The following is a 20,155-nucleotide window of genomic DNA, read 5'->3' as shown; positions in this document are numbered from 1 at the left end:
TCAAAGTATATATATACATATATATTGTCTAAGACAAGTATCTTAAAATTTTACATTTCGTTTATCTATATATATAGCATAAAGACACTCGACTTCCAACGAAGCGACCTTGGCAAAGGTACAACTATTGAATGCCGAGATACCTACCAAAGAGACGAGTCCACGTGAACACCTTGACCTAGGTTCCAACTGCCTCCTGATTTGAAAATATGAAGTTGAAAACTGTGAGTATGAACTCAGTGAGTGAACATAGGAAGGGAACAAGCAATTGATAAGAAAAATTTAAAAATCATGATGCACTTGTTTTGAAAACAATGCAGTTTAGTTTAATTTCTTCCCTAAACCCCATGTTTTGAATATTGGTAAATAAACTCTTAGTGTTGCAAAGACCCATGCTCAATCATGAAGATAAAAGAGTGAAGAAAAATTATATCAAAAATTGAGCAAGGTAGCAACGTGACAGCACATTTCTTGCTGTAGCAAAAGGTATTCTCGGTTTGCATATGTTTCTGTTTTTCAAGCATATCTCCCACTACAGAAGTCCAATTGACATGCTTGTTAGGTCATTAGAAAGCGAAGAGGCAGGGCTACGACTTTAATGTTTACCACTTTCCCTAGTTCTGTTTGGAAGGTGGTCAAAATCGCTGTCACTTTATCACTGTCAAAGTGATAGCACTGCACCACCACCCGAGAGTTTCTGGCTGCAGCGAGAATCCATTTTCGCTATAGCCAAATTCCTTGCTACAATAAACATCAATTTGAAAATACTTAACAACTTTCACTGTTCAACATGCAAGATTCCACATACATTACAATCACATACTATATTCATAAAGTTTCTACTACGCATGTATATATATATAAACACGAATACCACCACCTCCCTCAGCCAACATGCACTCCCCACACACACATCATTACCTGCATGTGCACTGCCCACTCTGCACATGCACAGTTGTAAGTGTCACAACATCATCATTCGACCGGCATATGCACTGCCCACTCCGCATAAGCACGGTTGTAGTTGTCACAACATCGTCATTCAACCGGCATATGCACTACCCACTCCGCACATGCACAGTTACATCAATTACACAAAATTACTTAACAATACATATCATATATTTTTATTTACACATCAACATCATATAAAGGTAAAGAGATTCATCACAATCATGTTCCACATCACCAAAAACATTTCACTAAAGGCTTGTTCCCGTGCATTTTATAGAAAAATAATTAAAATGTATCAATCAACCACATGTGCCTTAATCCCAAAACATTTTGTGCAAGTTCACTCACCGGTATTTGTTGAATCTTTACTAGACTCCAACCTCCACTAATGGTCCAAATGGAACTGTGGGGCCTCGTTGGGACCTATCATCACAACAACATCACAACCAACCCGATTTGCATAATTATATTTTTAAAAGCTATCCACTAAATCATGTTCTGCTAGTTGTTTTTAACTAGCTTCCATCTACCATCAAGTGACTATATATTTTCACTATTCTAGTCACATTACAATGAATAACCCACCTCAACTACAAAACACTCACCGATCTAGCCACTAGCCATTCTCAACAACTTAAAAAAAATCAACTCAATTTCACTACTCACCTTGGTAGCTTTGTAATTGAATTACTTTTCCAAAAGCTTTCAAACTATCATGAAAATCTCACTTTCTCTCTCTAGAACATCCAACTAGTGAGAGAGTGTAATAAGGAAAGGTTTTTGAGGGTTTTTATGGTGAGAAAGTAGAATAGTACAAAGAACTTTGGGAAAGGGTACACAAAACATGAAAAATCGGGGTTAACACAAGGAAATATATGAAAATTCAAGGCAAGCTTCCATGGGGGGGGGGGGGGTGAGAGAACGTGGGAGAGGAAAGAGAAGAAGAAGAAGTGCTGGAAATTTGAAGAACATCCTAAAAACTTAGATTTTTATGGCTTAAGTTTATCCATTTCTAGCAAAATTACCAAAATGCCCTTAATTATGTCATTTTGTTTTTCCCATTGCTTTTATGCAATCTTTTTACTTCTTTAACATTGAGACAAGGTCCATAAGGGTTTAAAAATACTCGAGTTCATGAAAACTTAAAAATTTCAACCCGAGATGTAAAATGACCATTTTACCACTACCATGAAAGTTATCGGTATTTCTATCTTCTTCATTATCTTATCCTCATCCATTCATTTCTTAAGCCTACTTGGACCTTAATAACATTAGAAAATAAATTTCTGGGGCTGACTAGGAGAAATGACGAAATTACCCCTAGTTCGTGTTATCGCGTCTACTGCTAGTTATGGGTCAATAGGGGTCAAGGTCTCACACGCACACTGAACTTGCATGCCTTGTCCTTGCAACCAACCTCATAACGAGCTTTACATGACCTTTTTACTCTTATTGCAAACTTCTCTTTTATAACCAACATGTTCAAAGCTCGTTTCAACTCGGCCTTTGATGAAAGCATTCTTCCTTTGTATAAGCGATCTTCGGCACATGTTGACTCCTCAGTGGTAATTATTTGGAAGGAGAACCTCTCTGCACCTGCAATTACCCACGTATGAGATATCCTTACATTTCCCCTTTCCTAATCACTATCATTACACTGAACATCTCTTACATCAACACTTCAAATAGGTTCCATTTCACCTTCAACATTATTGCAAATTGGAATGTCACTGTCATAAAGGCAGTCATTGTCTGAACTATCATCTTGCCATTGTTCAAGCCCATCATCTGAAGTGTCATCAAATCTATCTTCACCGGCAATGAACAAATCCTCATTTCCCTCATCAAATGCAGTATTATCCTTCAACGTCGCAGTTTCACCCTCCAACCTCACATTGTTGTCCTCAAGTGTCATATTCTAATTTGACAATGGCATTACGCACTCTACAATTTCACCCAATCGTTGCATTTGTTCGAGAGAAGCAAGAAATTGGTTTGATGCACATCTTGATCGAAATTGTGCAGCCAACTGTTCTGTGAATGTCGTCTGTTTACCGCGCTACAAAAACTCTTGTGTATACTTCAATTGCCATTGTTGTGGGTTCCGAACCGAATGCTGTGGTGTATGTGAAGCATTGTAAATCTCATTTTGATTGAGCTGATTACCATGTTGTCCAACTTCTTCATGTGACATAATATTTGTTTGGCGTCCCTTAATGCTGACATACACAGCCAAAACATTCCTCTGTTCTAGCAGAATTAATGCAACATTCTCATCGTCCTTGATAATTAGTCGTGATAGCTCTTCGAGTGTACTGATCAATGCATATAACTCAATCTCGTCAATTTCTGAGTTTACCCCAACAACATCTTCAATCAGCTTCATCAAGCCTGCATACGACAAATCACTCCTAACCCCCCGCATTCGTGACTCACCACCCTTGGAAATGCCATCTACCCACTGACCACCGTGTCTTATCACAAGTCACACAATTGGAACCCCACTAAAATTTTGAAAAAAAAATATATATTGTCAATCATTTTACACAATACATGCCCTGATCAAAATTTTTCAGTCATGTTGTTACACGCCATGCATATAATGTAAAATGTTGTAACACGCCATGCATATCAAGTCAAATGTCGTGACACGCCAATCATTGTAATTACTGACTCGTTACACTAATAGCCGTGACATGTTAAAAACCCAAAAAACCAGTTTATCCACAACACGCCAGGAATAGCCGACACGCTAACAACCCAAAAAACTAGTTAACCCACTACATGCCAGGAACAACCATGACATGCTAAAATAACGCTAACACATGTTATAGATGCATGGCGTGTAACAACTCTGGGCAATGTTTCTAATCCATCTTCTAATTTACACCAAATGTTTTAGAAATTTAAGTGTGTTGCATAAATAAACCCAATAACAGGTACCTTGATGTCATCTCTGCTATAGGGTTTGTTAATCTACGATAATGTGGCCAGATGTTGAGAGATAGACCACAGCCCGATGACGATGGTGCTCAACAGAGAGTTGATAGAGCTCATACAGTTCAAAGATCTGAGAGAGCTGACGACAATGGTACTCAATAGAGACTTGCCAGAGTTGAGACAGTTCAGAGAGTTGAGAGAGAAAGATGACAGAGCTCAAACAGCTGAGCGCATTTATTTTTATTTTTTTCTATTTTCTCTCTGGTTGGAGGCAAATAGCTCAAACAGCTGAGCATTTATTTGAAACGATGTTTTTAAGGGCATTTTGGTCTACTCATGCTTATTTTTGGCTAGAAACAGATAACTTTATATGGGAGGTTATTTCTGAAATCACTTTATCATGAGGTCATTTTCTCACAATTTCCCTTGTATTAACTATTTGACTATTAATATTGAATGGTTAGTGGTTAAGAGGGGAAACACTGCATTTTGAATTAAGAGAGGGCAAAGTATATTTTAAGGGTTTGGGTTTTGCATTTAAAACATCAAGTAGGAACTTTGAAATGGACAGCGAACTATTTCAGTTAACTTATCTAAATAAAGTCTTATTTAATCAAAGGAAGAAGAAAAGCTAGATCTTCAATATCGAAGGATTGATCAAGCCTTGTTATGTTGGTAGAAAGCTTCAATTGGTAGACCTGTTTTGCAACCAGGGCCATTTAAGATGAGTATTTTAATTATCCATACTCATCTTGAGGGGAGTATGTTAGAGATGAATTTGTTTAGAGTTAGTGTTTTTAAATACTAAAAGTAGATGAGCTTGAGAAGGAAGTTAGAAAAGTTTTAATGTTTTTATGTAAGCCTTTGTTTGATCTTGTTGAATACCTTAAAAGCTTTGGTTTTGTGTTTGTTAATATAGGATGTTACGGTTCATTAAACTGTAATTGTTGAGATAAGCAAAACTTAGAATGACGGTTATTGTAGGAATATCTTATACTGTTTTTCCTTCCATTCAGTTATTAGTGAGTTACTAGCAATTTTTTGTTTTCTGATACTTATATATACTGTACTTGTAAAGGACTTTTTACAGTTGATAGTGGCTTTGTCCAAACAAAATCATATTCTTCTCTTTTTGTCTACAACAATGGTCGAGTGCTTATGTATTTCTTGGTTTATGTTGATCTACTTTCAACCGGGAATGATAAGCATGCTATAGAGTAAGTGGTTGCTTAAATTTATCAACTAGATTTCACTTAAGGAGTTAGGCAAACCACACTATCGTCTCAAAGTGGAAGTTGTCCCAACAAAGGCTGGCTTGCTCTTGTCACATCATAAATATATTTTGGATTTACTTCAAAAGACCAAGATCGATGTTGGAAGCAAAAATTAAGGACCAAAAGAAAAAAAACAAGGAAAATCTCCACTCCAATGTTTCAATCTCATGCTCATGTTCTTGAAGATGGAAGTTCTCCAATTGATGCCACAATTTACAGGCGAGTCATTCGTGTACTTCAGTATCTTTCCATAACAAAACCTGATATAGCTTTTTTCGTGAATAAACTTTCACAATTTATGCATAAGCTTACCGAGTTGCATTGCAAAGGTGTTAAAAAGAATTCTCAGATATATCAAAAGCACAATTTATCATAGTTTGCTGCTACATATGTCTCCTGACTCCTCACCGTCTCTTATTGCTTGCTCAGATGCTGACTTGGTTGGAGATAACACTGATCATAGTTATACGTATAACTTCAACTTACATTATCTATTTCTCTGGAAATCCAGTGGCTTGGGGATGTAATGAACAAAAATCAATTGCTCCTCTTGCTTCTACTGCATCAGAGTTGGTTTGGATTCAAAATTTATTAGCTGAGATGCACATTAATAATTTGTAACAATCACCTTTACTTTGCTTTGACAATATGGGAGCAAGGTTTTTATCAGCTAATCTAGTCCTGCATTCCAAAATTAATGAAAAACATCTCTAAACTTTCAGTTTGTCATAGGTAGAGTTTCTAAAGGTCTGCTCCAAGTGCAACATATTTTCACAAAGTACCAATTAGTTGATATGCTTACAAAATCTTTGTCCAGGCCACGCTATGAGCTACTAATTCCAAGATTGGAGTCTCCATTGTCGCCTCAATCTTGCTAGGGCGTATTATAGATAAGTTAGATGAACATTAGAAAGTTAAGTTAGCTTCTTATAGATAAGTTTAAGCCAGAGCAAAGTTGTGTATTGTATTTTAAACTATATAAGTTACATGTAGATAAGATACTATCCAAATCTTCTAGTATATGTCCACCTCACCGTCTTGTATTATTTATTACATGCATTATAGAGCACACCAGAGGACATATGTACTTATTGAAAAGTTAATCCTCGAAGATTCTGTTACGTATTTAGATTCAATCCACCTTGACTTCGTTGTCGTTTAGCCTTTAGCTGCATTGCTATAGAGAAAGGTTGACTATTTTTTTTCTCACCACTCTCCATTGGTCTTATTACGTATACAATGCATTAATTTTCATGCTTAAGGGCTGAATTGGATCATACATTTTACTAGGAAGATCCATGGTGGGACACATCGGCGCCCCACCTTTGGACTGTGGTGGCGATATATCTTTGGCCTCTAATGCCTGGCCTTACTTCCTCTGAGTGTGATCTTTCCTCGGTTCATGCAAAGAGACAACAAGAAATGGTGAAGGTAGACGGTATGTACATAACTAATTAGGACACGCACGCCTTTTCTCTTTCTTCTTTATTTGTACGTCTTTTTCATTAGTCTTTGCTTGCATTCTTATGATTTGAGAGAATACAGATGCAAAGTTTTTGATCAAATCAAATACATGGCATGATCAGTTTTTGATCGGGATATCACTCAGTTTGGCTTGAATTAATGTTATTACCCCTCCAAACTTTCTCTGGGGAAGGAAAGGATGGATGATATTCTTTTTAGGAAGAAGTTAAAGTCCACAAAAAAGGCTTGGACAGGCCATCCAATAAAGAAATGCTAGCCAAGAGTTGCATATATACTATGATTGCCAGATGCACCTACTTTTCTTATAAGATTGTGCAGTAAATTTGTGCTTATGAAACTGTTCGGTGGTCTATAATATTGCATACTAAACGCACCTTTAATTTATTAGAATTTCTAACGTTGAGGTGGAGAGCACACCAAATGTTTACGGTGAATGGACTCCCATTGGCAAGGCTGTCTCCTTCACGTTCTGGTGGGAAGCCAGCTGATGGACAAAAGACACATTGTTATAAATTAGGGAGCGTGACTTGGGAACCTAAAATGGCTCAAAAAGTTTATACAAGAGAATATTTTTTAATTCAAAGTTCACAATTCTGCTCTCTTAATTAGCTAGAATTGACCAAGTAAGAATGAATTTGTCTTTGATTCTTTGTTTTCAAGTGCCAAAGCCATGGTGGTAATTGGTCATTTTCTGATGAAAACTTAATCAATGCATGGTGGGTGAAAGTTAGCTTAATTGTTCATTGCACTTTTGGAGTAACCCATTTGCATTAGGTTAATTTAAATTTGACAAATCAAGGGAGAAACTTAAAGCCAAAAGCTAAAAACAATTCCCCTTGCTCGCCACCTTGGTGGTTAGATTTAAAAATAAAGAGAAGCAGCTTTAATTAATTCTGATTTTGTAATTAATGGGCAATATGATGTTGGCATAACATGCAAGGAAATGGTTATAGTGATGAAGCTTTCACAATTCTAATTTCAATGAAGGGCGTGAGTCAACCCGTTTGAATCTAACTACACACATTTCATGAAAGTCAATTATGGAAAACCCTCCCTTTTTTAGACAAACATTTCCTTTACTTTTATTCTTTGATATGGAACAATTAAGATAGTTCCAAGAGCTAGCTTCCTCTTCCATGCTCACCTGCTCCTTCTCACAGATGATTCCCCTGCAAGTCTCATAGCATCTTCTATAACTTCGGCAAAACTCAGAAAATTTAGTCCAACGCCTAGATGACTACTTCTTTGCCATCTCCGGGGCCCGAGGTGAGCTTGTCCCTTACATTGCCACCTTGCCCAACTCCACTTGAGGCCTTAAAGCCTGAAGAAAGAGGCATCCGCCTTATCCAACTCCTACTAACATGTGCCAAGCATGCATCCTCCGGTAACCTACACCGTGCCGACGAGTGTCTCCGGCAAATATCGCTGCTTGCCTCCGTGTCTGGTGACTCCATACAACGCCTTTCCGTACGGTTTGCCTCTGCCCTCGCTATCCGCCTTGTCAAGCGTTGGCCTGGCCTACATAAGGCCTTGAACTACACTCAATTGCCAAAACAAGAGTTTGATGATGCTAAGCCCTTCTGGGGGCGAGCCTTTCCCTACCTCGGGTTGTCGTATGCTATCATAACCCGTACATTGATCAAGGCAACGATGGGGGAGAGAGTGATCCATCTCGTGGATGTGGGCTCCGGCGACGTCAACTTGTGGGTTCCACTCCTAAGGAGCTTGTCGTGCATACCGGATGGGCCTCCCCATTTGAAGGTGAGTTGTATGAACGCTAACAAGGCTGTTGTAGACAAGTTAGGAGCAAGGCTTGTAAAAGAGGCAGAAGCACTAGACATGGCCTTCCAATTTAACCCCCTAAATGTAAGTCTAAAAGAGCTGACGTCGGATATGCTTAAGGTAAGATCAGGTGAAGCACTAGCTTTCATATCCATCTTAAACCTCCATGCCTTATTAGCAGAGGATGATAGAGTCGATGCACATTTCGGCGATAACAGGAATATAAACGGCATCAAAAATTCCAAGCAAATGTGTCACTTCTTAACGATGATGCGGTCATTGTCGCCCAATCTCTTACTTGTAGTGGAGCAAGAAGCGGATCACAACTTGAACCGGTTAGTTGATCGATTCGTGGAGGGATTGCATTACTACAGTGCCGTGTTCGACGCAATTGATGCAGCATTTGGGCCGACGTCAAGTGGGGAAAGGCATGCTCTGGAGGGAATGTTTGGGAAAGAAATCGAAAACATTGTGGCGTGTGAGGGTGTTGAGCGAGAAGAGAGGCATGAGAGGCACGGAAGATGGATGGCTAGGTTTGGGCAAGCAGGGTTCAAGCCAGTGCGAATTTGGTATGACTCCATGGAAGATGCTAACCAGATGGTGGAAGCATGCGGCAAAGATGGTTACAAGATTGTTCAGGGAAAGGCAGGTTTGATGATTTGTTGGCATGATAGACCATTGTATGCAGTATCTGCATGGACTTGTTAAAAGGGTATATTATATAGAATGCGGTGTTGGTCCAAAAGAACGGACAAGTTTCTTGTCTGCATGAATTTTGTGATTTACCAACTTTTATTTGCTAAATAGTTTAATCAAAGATGCCAAATATGTTGGATGTTGGATGTTGCCAAATAGCAGATGTTGCTAAATAATTGTAACCTTTCCAATGGGCTCTAATGGTGTGTCCATGGGATTACTTTGTACAAGATATTAACCTCTATCTTCATTGGCCACCACAAAAAGTTTTCTACTAATAACAATTAATATGTAATATATAATTTAATTAAATCTCAAAATTAACTCAGTCTCATAAGGGCTCAAAAAGTAACCAATATACTACTTTCTAACGATGCCGCTTCTCCTGAAAGACCTGTTTATGTTACATATTCCATAACCCCCCAACTCCTCTTTGATCCTTTCGTTTTTTTTGTTCTATTCTTCTCCGATCTAAACCATCGCAGTTCCACCATAGTTTACCATATAAAAACTACGTCATTTTGAGTTCTACATAATCAAAAGAAGAGGACTAAAATATAAAATATAAAAAACTTATGGAAAAGCCACATTCAGTGAACAATATAAGGAGAATCCTTAGTTAGCAATAACTAGCAGATTGTAAAATGGCATTTCTCTACCCAAAAAAAATTTGCATATACAATTTCCTAATTGGATCAGAAAGACAGCCTCCTTCCTTGATAATAGGTATAAAATCAACAAAGCATTTTCTTAATGTCTGGAAAAAGAAAATCCTATTGTAAGAAAACCATGCACAAAGCTTTTATGTAAGATGTAGTATATATTTCCCAACTATGCAAAAATTTACACAAGAATTCAATGTATGTGATTTCTAAAGCCTAAACTTACATAATAATTGCAATACAATGCTAGTGTTCACAATCCTTTGAGTATAGATACCTATGCCTATACAATCTGTGCATAATCCCATTCACAAAAGGACACAAACTGACTTCTTCTCAAACAATCAAAATGTATGCATTCCAATCTCTAAAACTGGCCAACTTATCGTGTTCCCAGAGAAACCATATGTGCATGCTTTTCTGAGCCCAATAATAGTAAGGCAGGACAGACACAACTAAGGAGGACAGTCATTTAGCATTATCAAACATGAAAACATTAATTTTGTTGATGCCAAGATCAGATATGGGCTCAATTGGCTGGTCATCATCCTCCATATTATGAGACAAAAAGCTTGAAGCTTCACTGCTAAATTCATCTACAAATAGGAAGAACACTCCAGTATTGTAAAAATTTCACTCACACAATGGCAATGCAAGCAAAGCAGAATCTAAAACAAGTCAAAATCTTTATCTTCACAACTAAGGATTAATCAACAAAACATTTTGACAAATGTAAATTGTGTTAGCTTTAACTGCGCAATGTTTATAACTACTTCTCATCCTAATGAAAATCCATGAACACCTCAATAGAAAAGCAAGTTATAACTTACCAAAGATTGTAGTTAACGAAGTTGATGGTGGGGTTGACATGAAGTTGAGGCCAATATACAATACGATAGCTAATACTATTATCACCATAGCATAAGTTGGAACTGCCAAAGCCCAATATCTGAAAGGTAAACATATATGGCTATCTATCACTCACAGCTTAATTTTCAAGTTACACTGATAGAAATCTTGGCAGAAAAAATTCACTACCTTTTTATGTCAATAGAGATTAGATAGTTAGAAGATTAGTGAACAGACCAACAAAGGAAGAATCTTTCCAAATTAGGTACTTTCAACTTAAGTTATAACAAAACTGGTAAAAATACTAATATATTTCAATTGCCCAAGTCATTCAAGAACTTCCCTTCATGCTCAGAGCTTCCAGCAGAGGTTATTAATTCAAACTAAACTCATTTTGACTCTTTGTAGATATAAACATACTAGATGGAACCAATCAGTGCTAATGAGCTTTTGGCTCAAAGGCACTGTCCATGCATTAGCAAGCCACGGGAGTTCAAGAGGTCCAGAGTTGCCCTAAGGACTTGCCCTATTCACAACAGGGTTTAGAGAATAGCAGGATTGGTGCAGAATTCTTAGCAGCCTACATAGACCTGTATTATCTTTCAATTTAATAGAGAGTAGCAGAGAGAATAATTCAGAGTTTACTTCAGCTTCTTTTAACTTGCAGCAAGGGTATGACTCCCTGCTTTCCACACCTGCCTTAATCTTTTCCCCCTTGTTTTCCAAAAAAAAAAAAAAAAAAACTGAGATAGCTTCCTTCTATCTACTACCCTTTTGTTTTCATTATCATAAATCCTAAGATCTACACGTCAATACATTCTCAGTAGAATTTTAGATCTGCAATAATCCCTTAAACACTAAGCCACCAAATGTGTAGAAAAGGTACTGCAGAACTAAGATCCTGCATCAAGAAGACCACTTTTTCTCATATCATTTCATCTATTTTCACTTAAAAAGAGAAATGTGACAACGAAGAAATTTTTTTTTAAAAAAAAACAACATTTAGTTAGCACAGGAAATGTTGCTGACCTGCTAGGATAATAGAAGATCCCGACAGAATGTAACCAAGGTTCTGGAATATATGCCCATACCAAGAAAATAGCTGCTCAAAAAAATTTACAAAAATTTGTGAATATTTTTAGATCTTCTAATAAATCCCTATTCCCTTGCTTCACTAAATATCAAGTTTTAAATAAGATTGTGCACTAAATTACACAAAGATCAATTTTGCTTACCAGGTTACAGGCAATGGACAAAGAACATAGGAACACCACAACACCAAAGCAAAGTGCATTTACATGCACAAAATTTCAACAATTTCTGTGATTTTTCAGGGCATACGACAATGTCCGAGCATACTCAAAATATCACAAAGAAAAACATCACTGAAGAACCATGACAGGATTAAACCAAACTCATAAATTACTATTCATATTTTAATGTTTCCTATAAACAATTCATGTAGAAGCCTGCTTGTAAGCAAGGTAGATTTCCTTCTACCCTAACTCATCTTCCACATATCACCAACTAAGGCTCTATTTCATTGTTACTTTGTTACTTAGTTTTACAATTTACTATCGCTTTTTAAAAAAATTAAAAGAAAAAGCAATAATAAGAGGAAAAATCATAATTCATACTGAACAAATGATTAAAAAATGACATCGGTTCTAACATAACTATTCTATATTAAAGCAAAGCTATAATTCATTTAGTTCTCGAAGCAAGTAACTTAAGCAATCCAGTATTTACTTTACATTTCCCAAAAGAAAAAACAAGTAAAGCCCCAACCAGAATGTATAATAATCATAGAACCTAACAAATGCAGCAACATGGAAATAAATGAAACGTAAGAAAGGGGACATGATGAGGAGATTAGGACCTGTAGCAACAACAGTTGTGATGGAACCAACAAACCCATAAACCTCAGAAGGTTTAGGACCGTGTTCCCCTGATACTCCAAAACCAGAGCTTGTTCTTTCATCAGGGTCAAGAAATGAGACAGATGCCGCTGCTTTTCTTCTCTTTGAAAAACTAAGGATTCTCCTCGGACTGTTCACTGAATGCGGCTCTTCCATATGTTTTTCTTCCTTTTTCTTTTTGAGTATGCAGAACCCAAAACGATGGTACACTGCGGTGGAGCCGCGTTGCTGGAGATCGGAGAAGACTGAGTAGAACCAAAAAAATAATAAAAAAGAGAGAAAGAGGAAGAAAAAGATGAGGGGTTTCCGAAAAATGTGACAACGTGCAGGAGGAAACCCCCAAATAGTCTTTTTGGGAAAAGATACATGGCTCACGTTAGCAGAGGACTATTTAGTAATTGTATCATACACTAAGCAGCTAGGGTTTAAGAAAAGCCTCAAAAACCACCAAATTAATTTCTTTTTTTAAAAAAAGAAAAATGTAAATAAAAATATAGGGTTTCCACTCTCCGTATTCCAAGCACACATTTATGAACAGGGCTCCTTATTTTTATGAAATTGCAGCTTTTACAAACTCTTAAGCATCAAAACAAGTTGCTAACACCAACAAAATAAAGCAAAAAAAAAAAATCTTTCTCCATTTCTGCTACCTCAAATTTTCACTTAAAACCCAAGGAAGAAAAGAAACTACAAAAAGAAAGGGAAAAACTAGAGGAGAAGGGGGAAAATAAACGAAACCCAGAATTTCTTATTGCATGAAAAAAGGGAAACAATGTCGATGGATCTCAATGATTACACGATCATCAAGGAAGGAGAAGCCGAGATTCTTATGCATGCTAAAAATGAAGTCTTTTACAACAAGACTCAGGTTCCTAATTTGCTTTTCTTTTTTTTAAATGTTTTGATTGAATTCATTGTTAGATTTTTATGGGTTTTTTAGTTTAAGTTGAGGGGTAGCTTTTGGTTTATTGTCAAGTTCTCTTCTTCTGATGAGTTGGGTGTTTTAAGAGAAACTAATTATGGGTTTTGTATGAAATGTCTGAACTTCTGCTTAATTGGTTGAACTGTTGGGCAGTGAAAATTTGATTGAATTTCTTGTTTTTGTGGTGAGAATTTTTTTTGGGGTTTTTAATTTTAGTTAATTGGAAGCTTTTGGTTTAATTAAAAAGTTGCATTTTTTGTTTATGATTTGTTGTTGGAAAGACTCTGCTGGGGGGTCTTCGAAGTTAAGCATTGATTGGCTGCTGAGAAAAGTTGGAAAGAAAACTAATTGGAAATTTTCTATGTATTGCTATCACTGAATTACCTATTATACTCTATATGTAGATGATTTGGACTCTGGAGTAGGACGTTGTTTCCTCTGCAGTATTATTGTAGTGTTAGTTGTTTTCATAGTTCTTATTCACTGAGGATCCTAATAGTTTACTATGATAATCAGGTTAACAACAGAGACATGTCCATTGCTGTCCTGAGGACATTTATATCAAAACGGAAGCAGGAACATGAGGCGTTTTTGTCTAAAAGAACCAAACCAGCACCAAAGGTGTCTGAGAATAATGGTTCTGTAGGCGATGTAGAAGAAAAACCTAATGAGTTGGATATGAAGATTGAAAAATCAAACGGAGAATGTGAAGGGCCTGAAGAGAAATCTCAAGAAGAAACATGTAGTACATCAGAAGAACCAATTAAGACAGAGGGAAAAGTTCGAGGGGAGCTCAAACCACCAAGAGTTCTAGAGGTTCTTCCACAATCCTCTATTTTTAAGATATAAATTATATGCTTTCCCCCCAGTGCTAGTCAAGTCATTTTCTGAGTTCTTTTTCTGGTGATTTTTAGGCACTATCAGCATCTGGGCTAAGGGCTCTGAGATATGCTCGGGAAGTAGAAGGGGTTGGTCAAGTTGTTGCCTTAGACAATGATAAAGGTATTTTATATGTATTTTGTTTGAAGGATCATTTTGGACAAGGGAGGACCTGTAGTTTCTGCCTTTCTGGTTCCTATATTTCGTGCTATATATGGCCGTAGGTAAACGCAGATTTTACCTATATGGTTGACTTGCTGCTTATATATACCAATCCTATGTGTCTACTTGCAGGGGCGGTTGAAGCTTGCCAAAGAAACATAAAGTTCAATGGTTCTGTAGCCTGTTCAAAAGTGGAGTCACATCTTGCTGATGCTCGTGTATACATGCTTACCCACCCAAAAGAATTTGACGTGGTATGCATCTGCTATTTTATACTTCAAATTATCAACTTTACATGTAAATCTTGTTATGCATGTTTGCTCAACTGGTGCAAAAGAAATTGATCGGATATGCATATGCTCGTTAAAGCTGTAAATCGAACGTTGTAGCAGATCTCCATCTTCTGTGGTATAGTTCTTATTATGCATTCATTTTATGTCAAAACCACTGTATACATTGTAAAAGAAAAGTTTCTTAATCAAAGGGAAATTTGTAATTGGTTTCATAATTAATGGGTAAGTTTTATTGTTTCTGGGGTAATATTCAAGGGGGAGCTGTGCTAATACTCTTTATGCCTAATCTGTGTTTCAGGTTGATCTTGATCCTTATGGTTCACCTTCTGTGTTCCTGGACTCTGCAGTTCAATCTGTTGTTGATGGGGGCATGCTGATGTGCACTGCAACTGATATGGCAGTTTTGTGTGGGGGTAATGGGGAGGTTTGCTATTCCAAGTAAGATTGTACTACCTTTACCCTCATTTGAATTATGGTTTTGAATATTTGGCAGTATCTTATAACTGCTTGTGGAAGCAGATACGGATCATACCCATTGAGAGGGAAATATTGCCACGAAATGGCTTTGAGGATCCTCCTAGCCTGCATTGAGGTAGTTTCTTGTCCTTCAGAAAGCATGTTCTTTTAGCATTGGGAACACACTATACAGCTTAAAAATGTTGCGTTGGTGTGAAAGGATTGTGGCATCTAGGGCTCCTTTATTCTTTCACTAGCAAAACTTCTAATTGGTAAAGGATTTTAGAAAGATAACTGGAACCATATCTTGTAACCACATTGTCTTAGAACTGCATTTTGTTACACAATGTACTTTTCTGCAGAAAGCTTTCTTTTAGAATTGAATTCCAATGACAAACTTCTTATGTGCCATAATTGGTATTTATTCCTTCCTGAATACAGAGTCATGCGAACCGCTACAAACGTTATATTGTCCCAGTGCTATCTGTTCAGATGGACTTTTATGTCCGTGTTTTTGTTCGCATATACTCGTAGGTGGCCTATTTGTTTTAATTTAGTTTATTAAAGTAAATGTCACTCTCACATAATGACGGCGGAGAGCAATTAATTCAATGCAGATCAGCAAGTGCGATGAAGAATACTCCCCTGAAGCTCTCATATGTCTATCAGTGCACTGGTTGTGATTCTTTTCATCTACAGCCTATTGGGAGGACTGTTTCTAAGGTGTGCTTTCCGATTTATCATGACATTGGTGCTTCTTATTTGTTATTAACATGCACATAACTTACACCATTTGTGCTTCTACATAGTTGAGTCATAATTTAGGTGCACATCTGAACTCCTTAAAAGAACATTCAATGTCTGAGCATTCAATTGCTCAGTGTTGCTATTGGCGAAATTTTCATGCCACCAGTACAGGAGTTTGGATAATTTTAAAACTTTTATTCTGATACATGACGGTAGACTGCTCATAATTTTGCATGTGCCTGTGTTTCTTGCTATTTTTTCAATGTTTTTAACTATGTATATGATATTATGTTTACTGGTGGTCTTCTGATGTAGTTGTATCAGATTTTCTTTATAAATTCTTTCTTATGCTTATTTATCCTTAGTTGGCCTCTGGATGCTTGTTTCCAATATTTTCTTGTGGATGTTGCCTTGACAAATGACACAACTTTTTGCATGATAATGGTGGAATGGTGAAGGAAACTTATTCTGAAGAAAGATATTTGGTGTGTTATCCATCTTAATTTATAGAAGCCCATTTATTACTTTCATTTGTGGAGAGTATGATTTCAATGTTAGACATAATTAAAAGGAATGTATTGCAGTTATTATATGGCATGGAGTATAATGGTATAATTGTGTTTTAATGATGGATCCAACGGTTTATTATGTATTGTTTATCATTGACATCTGTGTGCTTTTTACATCAGAGACATTCTTGATGTAGCTTAATTTTAAATTGCACAATATTTTGATCTACGTGCACCTTTTGAATTTCAGAATACCAGTGTGAGGTATCTCCCAGGCTTTGCGCCTGTTGTCCCTCAAGGGTGTAGTGATTGTGGAAAGAAATTTAATATGGGTGGACCTATATGGTCTGCTCCCATCCATGATCAAGAGTGGGTAACTTCCATAGTAGCAGATGTAAAATCAATGAAGGACCGTTATCCTGCCTATGATCGCATCTCTGCTGTATTGACTACAATTTCAGAGGTATGCATTGTTTTTCTTTAAATACTTTCATTTGGGTGTTCTTTTCTCCACCCTTAAAACATAGTTGTTCAGGTTTTAGTTCAATAACCATTTAAGCCATCCCATTTTCCATGCTGATACTAAAGTATAAAATAAAGGCTCAATATGATTGCATTTTGACACAAATATTTCAATATGTGATAGTGTAAGGGTCTTTCAGAGCAACGTGCCATTAGAGATAAGATGGGTATCTAAATTGTTTGTAACTGGCAGATGTTGAAATTTCATGCAATATATATGACTAATCCTATTAAAAGAACAGAGTTCTGCTCTTTTTTTAAATTTTTAATGTTCTTTACCCAATTTGGAATTTCTTTGCAGGAATTGCCTGATGTTCCTCTCTTTTTGAGTCTGCACAACCTCTGTGCTACACTAAAATGCACTTCCCCATCTGCGGTTATTTTCCGCTCTGCTGTGATCAATGCAGGATATCGTATTTCTGGGACTCATGTGAATCCATTGGGACTAAAATCAGATGCTCCCATGGATGTCATTTGGGACATAATGCGTTGCTGGGTAAGGGTTGCTTTCTGTTGTTCCTCAATTTCCTCTGTGTTTACACACACAATGAATATGGGTGAAACAATTAAACTTAATTAAATTATTGGACTTTCAAACTCCTCAACACCCGCATACACTAATTTGGTCAAGACAAGTGTGCTGAAATGGTTTCATAAGTTTCTGTTTTCTCTATAGGTTAAAAATCATCCGGTGAAAGCTCAACCGGCTGATCAGCCAGGAAGTGTAATACTTGCCAAAGAACCAGTTCTTCAAGTATGTTTTACATGCTGCTTTCTTTAGATGCATACTGATTCCCTAGCATCCCCGATACTCTCTGTCCTTGTGTCATGTTCTACATGTGAATAGATGCATTCTCCAACATAAACATGCACATAAACAAGTTGAGATTGAAGGTGGGAAAAGCTCCTTTTAACACCCCTGCCCCCACTTTTCTTGGGCAGGCAAATTTTGCTCGAGCTGTTGCATCCCTGAGCAAGGCACAAGCTAAGAAGGTTGCTCGTTTCCTTCCAAATCCTGAGAGGCACTGGGGGCCAAAGCTTAGGGCAGGTCGCCAAATCACCAGCAAGCACATATCACTTTTGGGTGAAGAGGCAGTAAATGGATGTCTCAACCATCAAGAAAGTGAGCACGAAGCCAAACGTCAAAAGACTGAAAAGACTGAGGATGCTAATGCATCCGAATCATAGATTAGGTAGTCAAGCCAAGCTGCCATAAAACTTATCTACTGCCTCAGTGCCTACAATTTGTCATGGCTTTTGAGAGAGGTTGGAAGTGGAGCCTGTGCGACCATAATCAATTTTGCAAAGTGTCTCTTTGAAACCTATTTGAATTGTGAAGCAATTTATTGCAGTTTTGTGGTCTTAGAAATCTGATATAAGGTGTTATTTATTTGATATTAATGTAATCTGTTTGTTTCTGTGGAAATTTGGATCCTTAGCGACTTGTGTAGACATGATCTGGCTAAAGTATTGATTTGCTGCATGATACTAATTTTAAGGTAATTACAATAGTTTTGAGATTTTATTTCATTTGTAAAGCGGAAAAAGAAATAAAGGAAAATGCTACCTTTCCTGGCTCTAGTGCAGTGCTGTTGTAGATGAACTTGCCGCATCAGTAAAATTATATAGAAGGTATTGCACCCTCTATCAACTTGTTGTAATATAGTGGTAAGTATTCCCACTTATTATGTGGGTGACCCAGGTTTGAACCCCCTGCAACGGTGAATTATGTTTTTGGAGTCATGCAATTCTTTTTTTTTTTTTTTTTTTTGGCACGAATGAAAGATAAGTTTGTTAGATTTACAATTGTTGGTCAGCTAGTTAGACTAGAATCACAAAAAATAAGGATAATTACAAATGAAGGATAATTTTGTTAGATTTACGATTGTTGCCCAATTAGGTAGACTAGAATCACAAAAAATGAAGAATTATTTTGTTAGATTACTAATATTTACGACTGTTGGCCAGCTAGGTAGACTAAAATCACAAAAAAACAATTGATTAAACTTTTCATACAGATTCCAAGGAATAGTCACTTGGGAACTTAGCTGCATGTTGCTGTAGCTAGAAAATTAGTCATCTGACTACCCTACCTACGAACATAAAAGCATCACCACTTCATTAAACTCAGAAAAAAGAGCCCTTGCGCAGAAGCTGCAAGTGTGGAAGAAGTGACCGCTTCCTACGAATCATGTGTAGAGAACCAATCTCGATTAATTAATACCAACTTGCCAAGTTTAGCGACATTGTTTGTAGTTGTAGAGGGTTCTTTTGGTAAAAAAAGAGGACGTGTTGCAATGAGTAAAGTGGAATGCATTAGAGACGGCAGAGATGAAGGCTGTAGCAAGTGTAAGTGCTTTGGTAGCAAGTGATGAGGAATAAGAAAAGGTGGAAAAAAGCAACAGATTATGGTGGATGGAAAGGGTTGAGTAGGATGAATGTTTGGACGAGTATTGAGAGAGCTTTCAATATAATCTCTATTGGGTTTATAAATTTCTTATTTTCTCTCAACCTCTAAGGCTCTCATATTTATACTAAACAGGAGCAGTTTCTTAAGAATAGTTGGGAGAATGTGTTTGTCAGGGAAGAGCAATTAAAGAACGATTTATGGAATATTAAAAGAATGATCATGTAGTTGGATAATAAGCATAAGTTTTGGATAATGGAGTAGTGACACTTGATAATGCATCGTGTGTATTCTTAAAGAAGAAAGAAAGAAAAAAAGTAAAGCACATGTATTTAATAGGAAATTCTCTTAACTATCCATATATTTGAGCCACCAAGCCAAGCTCTCTAGAACATCCTAAATGTGAAGATAACTCATGAAACCTGCCACTCGTTTTGAGTTACTTTCATTTCTCCGTATAAATAGCTATTACATGCTTGTTCTTAAGTGTCTTCTACGCTTGGAATGCCCTTAGGCACTTTCGCGCTTGGAAGGACCTCGGGTGCTTCTGCGCTTGGAAGGACCTCAGGTGCTTTTGCATTGAAACACCCCTGATGTAATTTTTTATGCATCATAGTACTTCAAAAATAATAGTTAGTCAAAATTGAGTATCTACATTTCGTCCGTACATAAAAATTCTTATAAGGAGTTTTATGCA

General features: G+C 37.0%; 2 protein-coding genes and 1 pseudogene across 2 annotated transcripts; 2 read left to right on the top strand and 1 right to left on the bottom strand.

Moving 5' to 3' along the window:
• Positions 1–7,767: 7,767 nt before the first annotated feature.
• Positions 7,768–9,378, top strand: LOC18601746 (scarecrow-like protein 3 pseudogene; annotated as a pseudogene).
• A 529-nt stretch (positions 9,379–9,907) lies between these two features.
• Positions 9,908–12,906, bottom strand: LOC18601745 (phosphatidylinositol N-acetylglucosaminyltransferase subunit P-like). The gene is made up of 4 exons (XM_018120349.2): positions 12,522–12,906; positions 11,672–11,744; positions 10,624–10,742; positions 9,908–10,389 (listed from the first exon to the last, which is right to left on the bottom strand). Exons 1-4 carry the CDS (start codon positions 12,715–12,717, stop codon positions 10,262–10,264), a joined length of 516 nt encoding a protein of 171 aa, XP_017975838.1. The 5' UTR covers positions 12,718–12,906; the 3' UTR covers positions 9,908–10,261.
• Positions 12,907–13,041: 135 nt separating this feature from the next.
• On the top strand, positions 13,042–18,532 carry LOC18601744 (tRNA (guanine(26)-N(2))-dimethyltransferase 2-like). The gene is made up of 12 exons (XM_007032792.3): positions 13,042–13,429; positions 14,000–14,299; positions 14,398–14,485; positions 14,657–14,778; positions 15,116–15,255; positions 15,337–15,409; positions 15,715–15,803; positions 15,891–15,996; positions 16,780–16,992; positions 17,353–17,547; positions 17,728–17,805; positions 17,994–18,532. Exons 1-12 carry the CDS (start codon positions 13,334–13,336, stop codon positions 18,237–18,239), a joined length of 1,746 nt encoding a protein of 581 aa, XP_007032854.2. The 5' UTR covers positions 13,042–13,333; the 3' UTR covers positions 18,240–18,532.
• Positions 18,533–20,155: the final 1,623 nt, after the last annotated feature.

Source organism: Theobroma cacao, chromosome 4 (genome assembly GCF_053813885.1).
Source record: "Theobroma cacao isolate CCN51 chromosome 4, ASM5381388v1, whole genome shotgun sequence".
Classification (NCBI taxonomy): Eukaryota; Viridiplantae; Streptophyta; class Magnoliopsida; order Malvales; family Malvaceae; genus Theobroma; species Theobroma cacao.
Note: the sequence above shows the minus strand (reverse complement) of the source record. Positions and strands in the feature narration are given on the sequence as shown.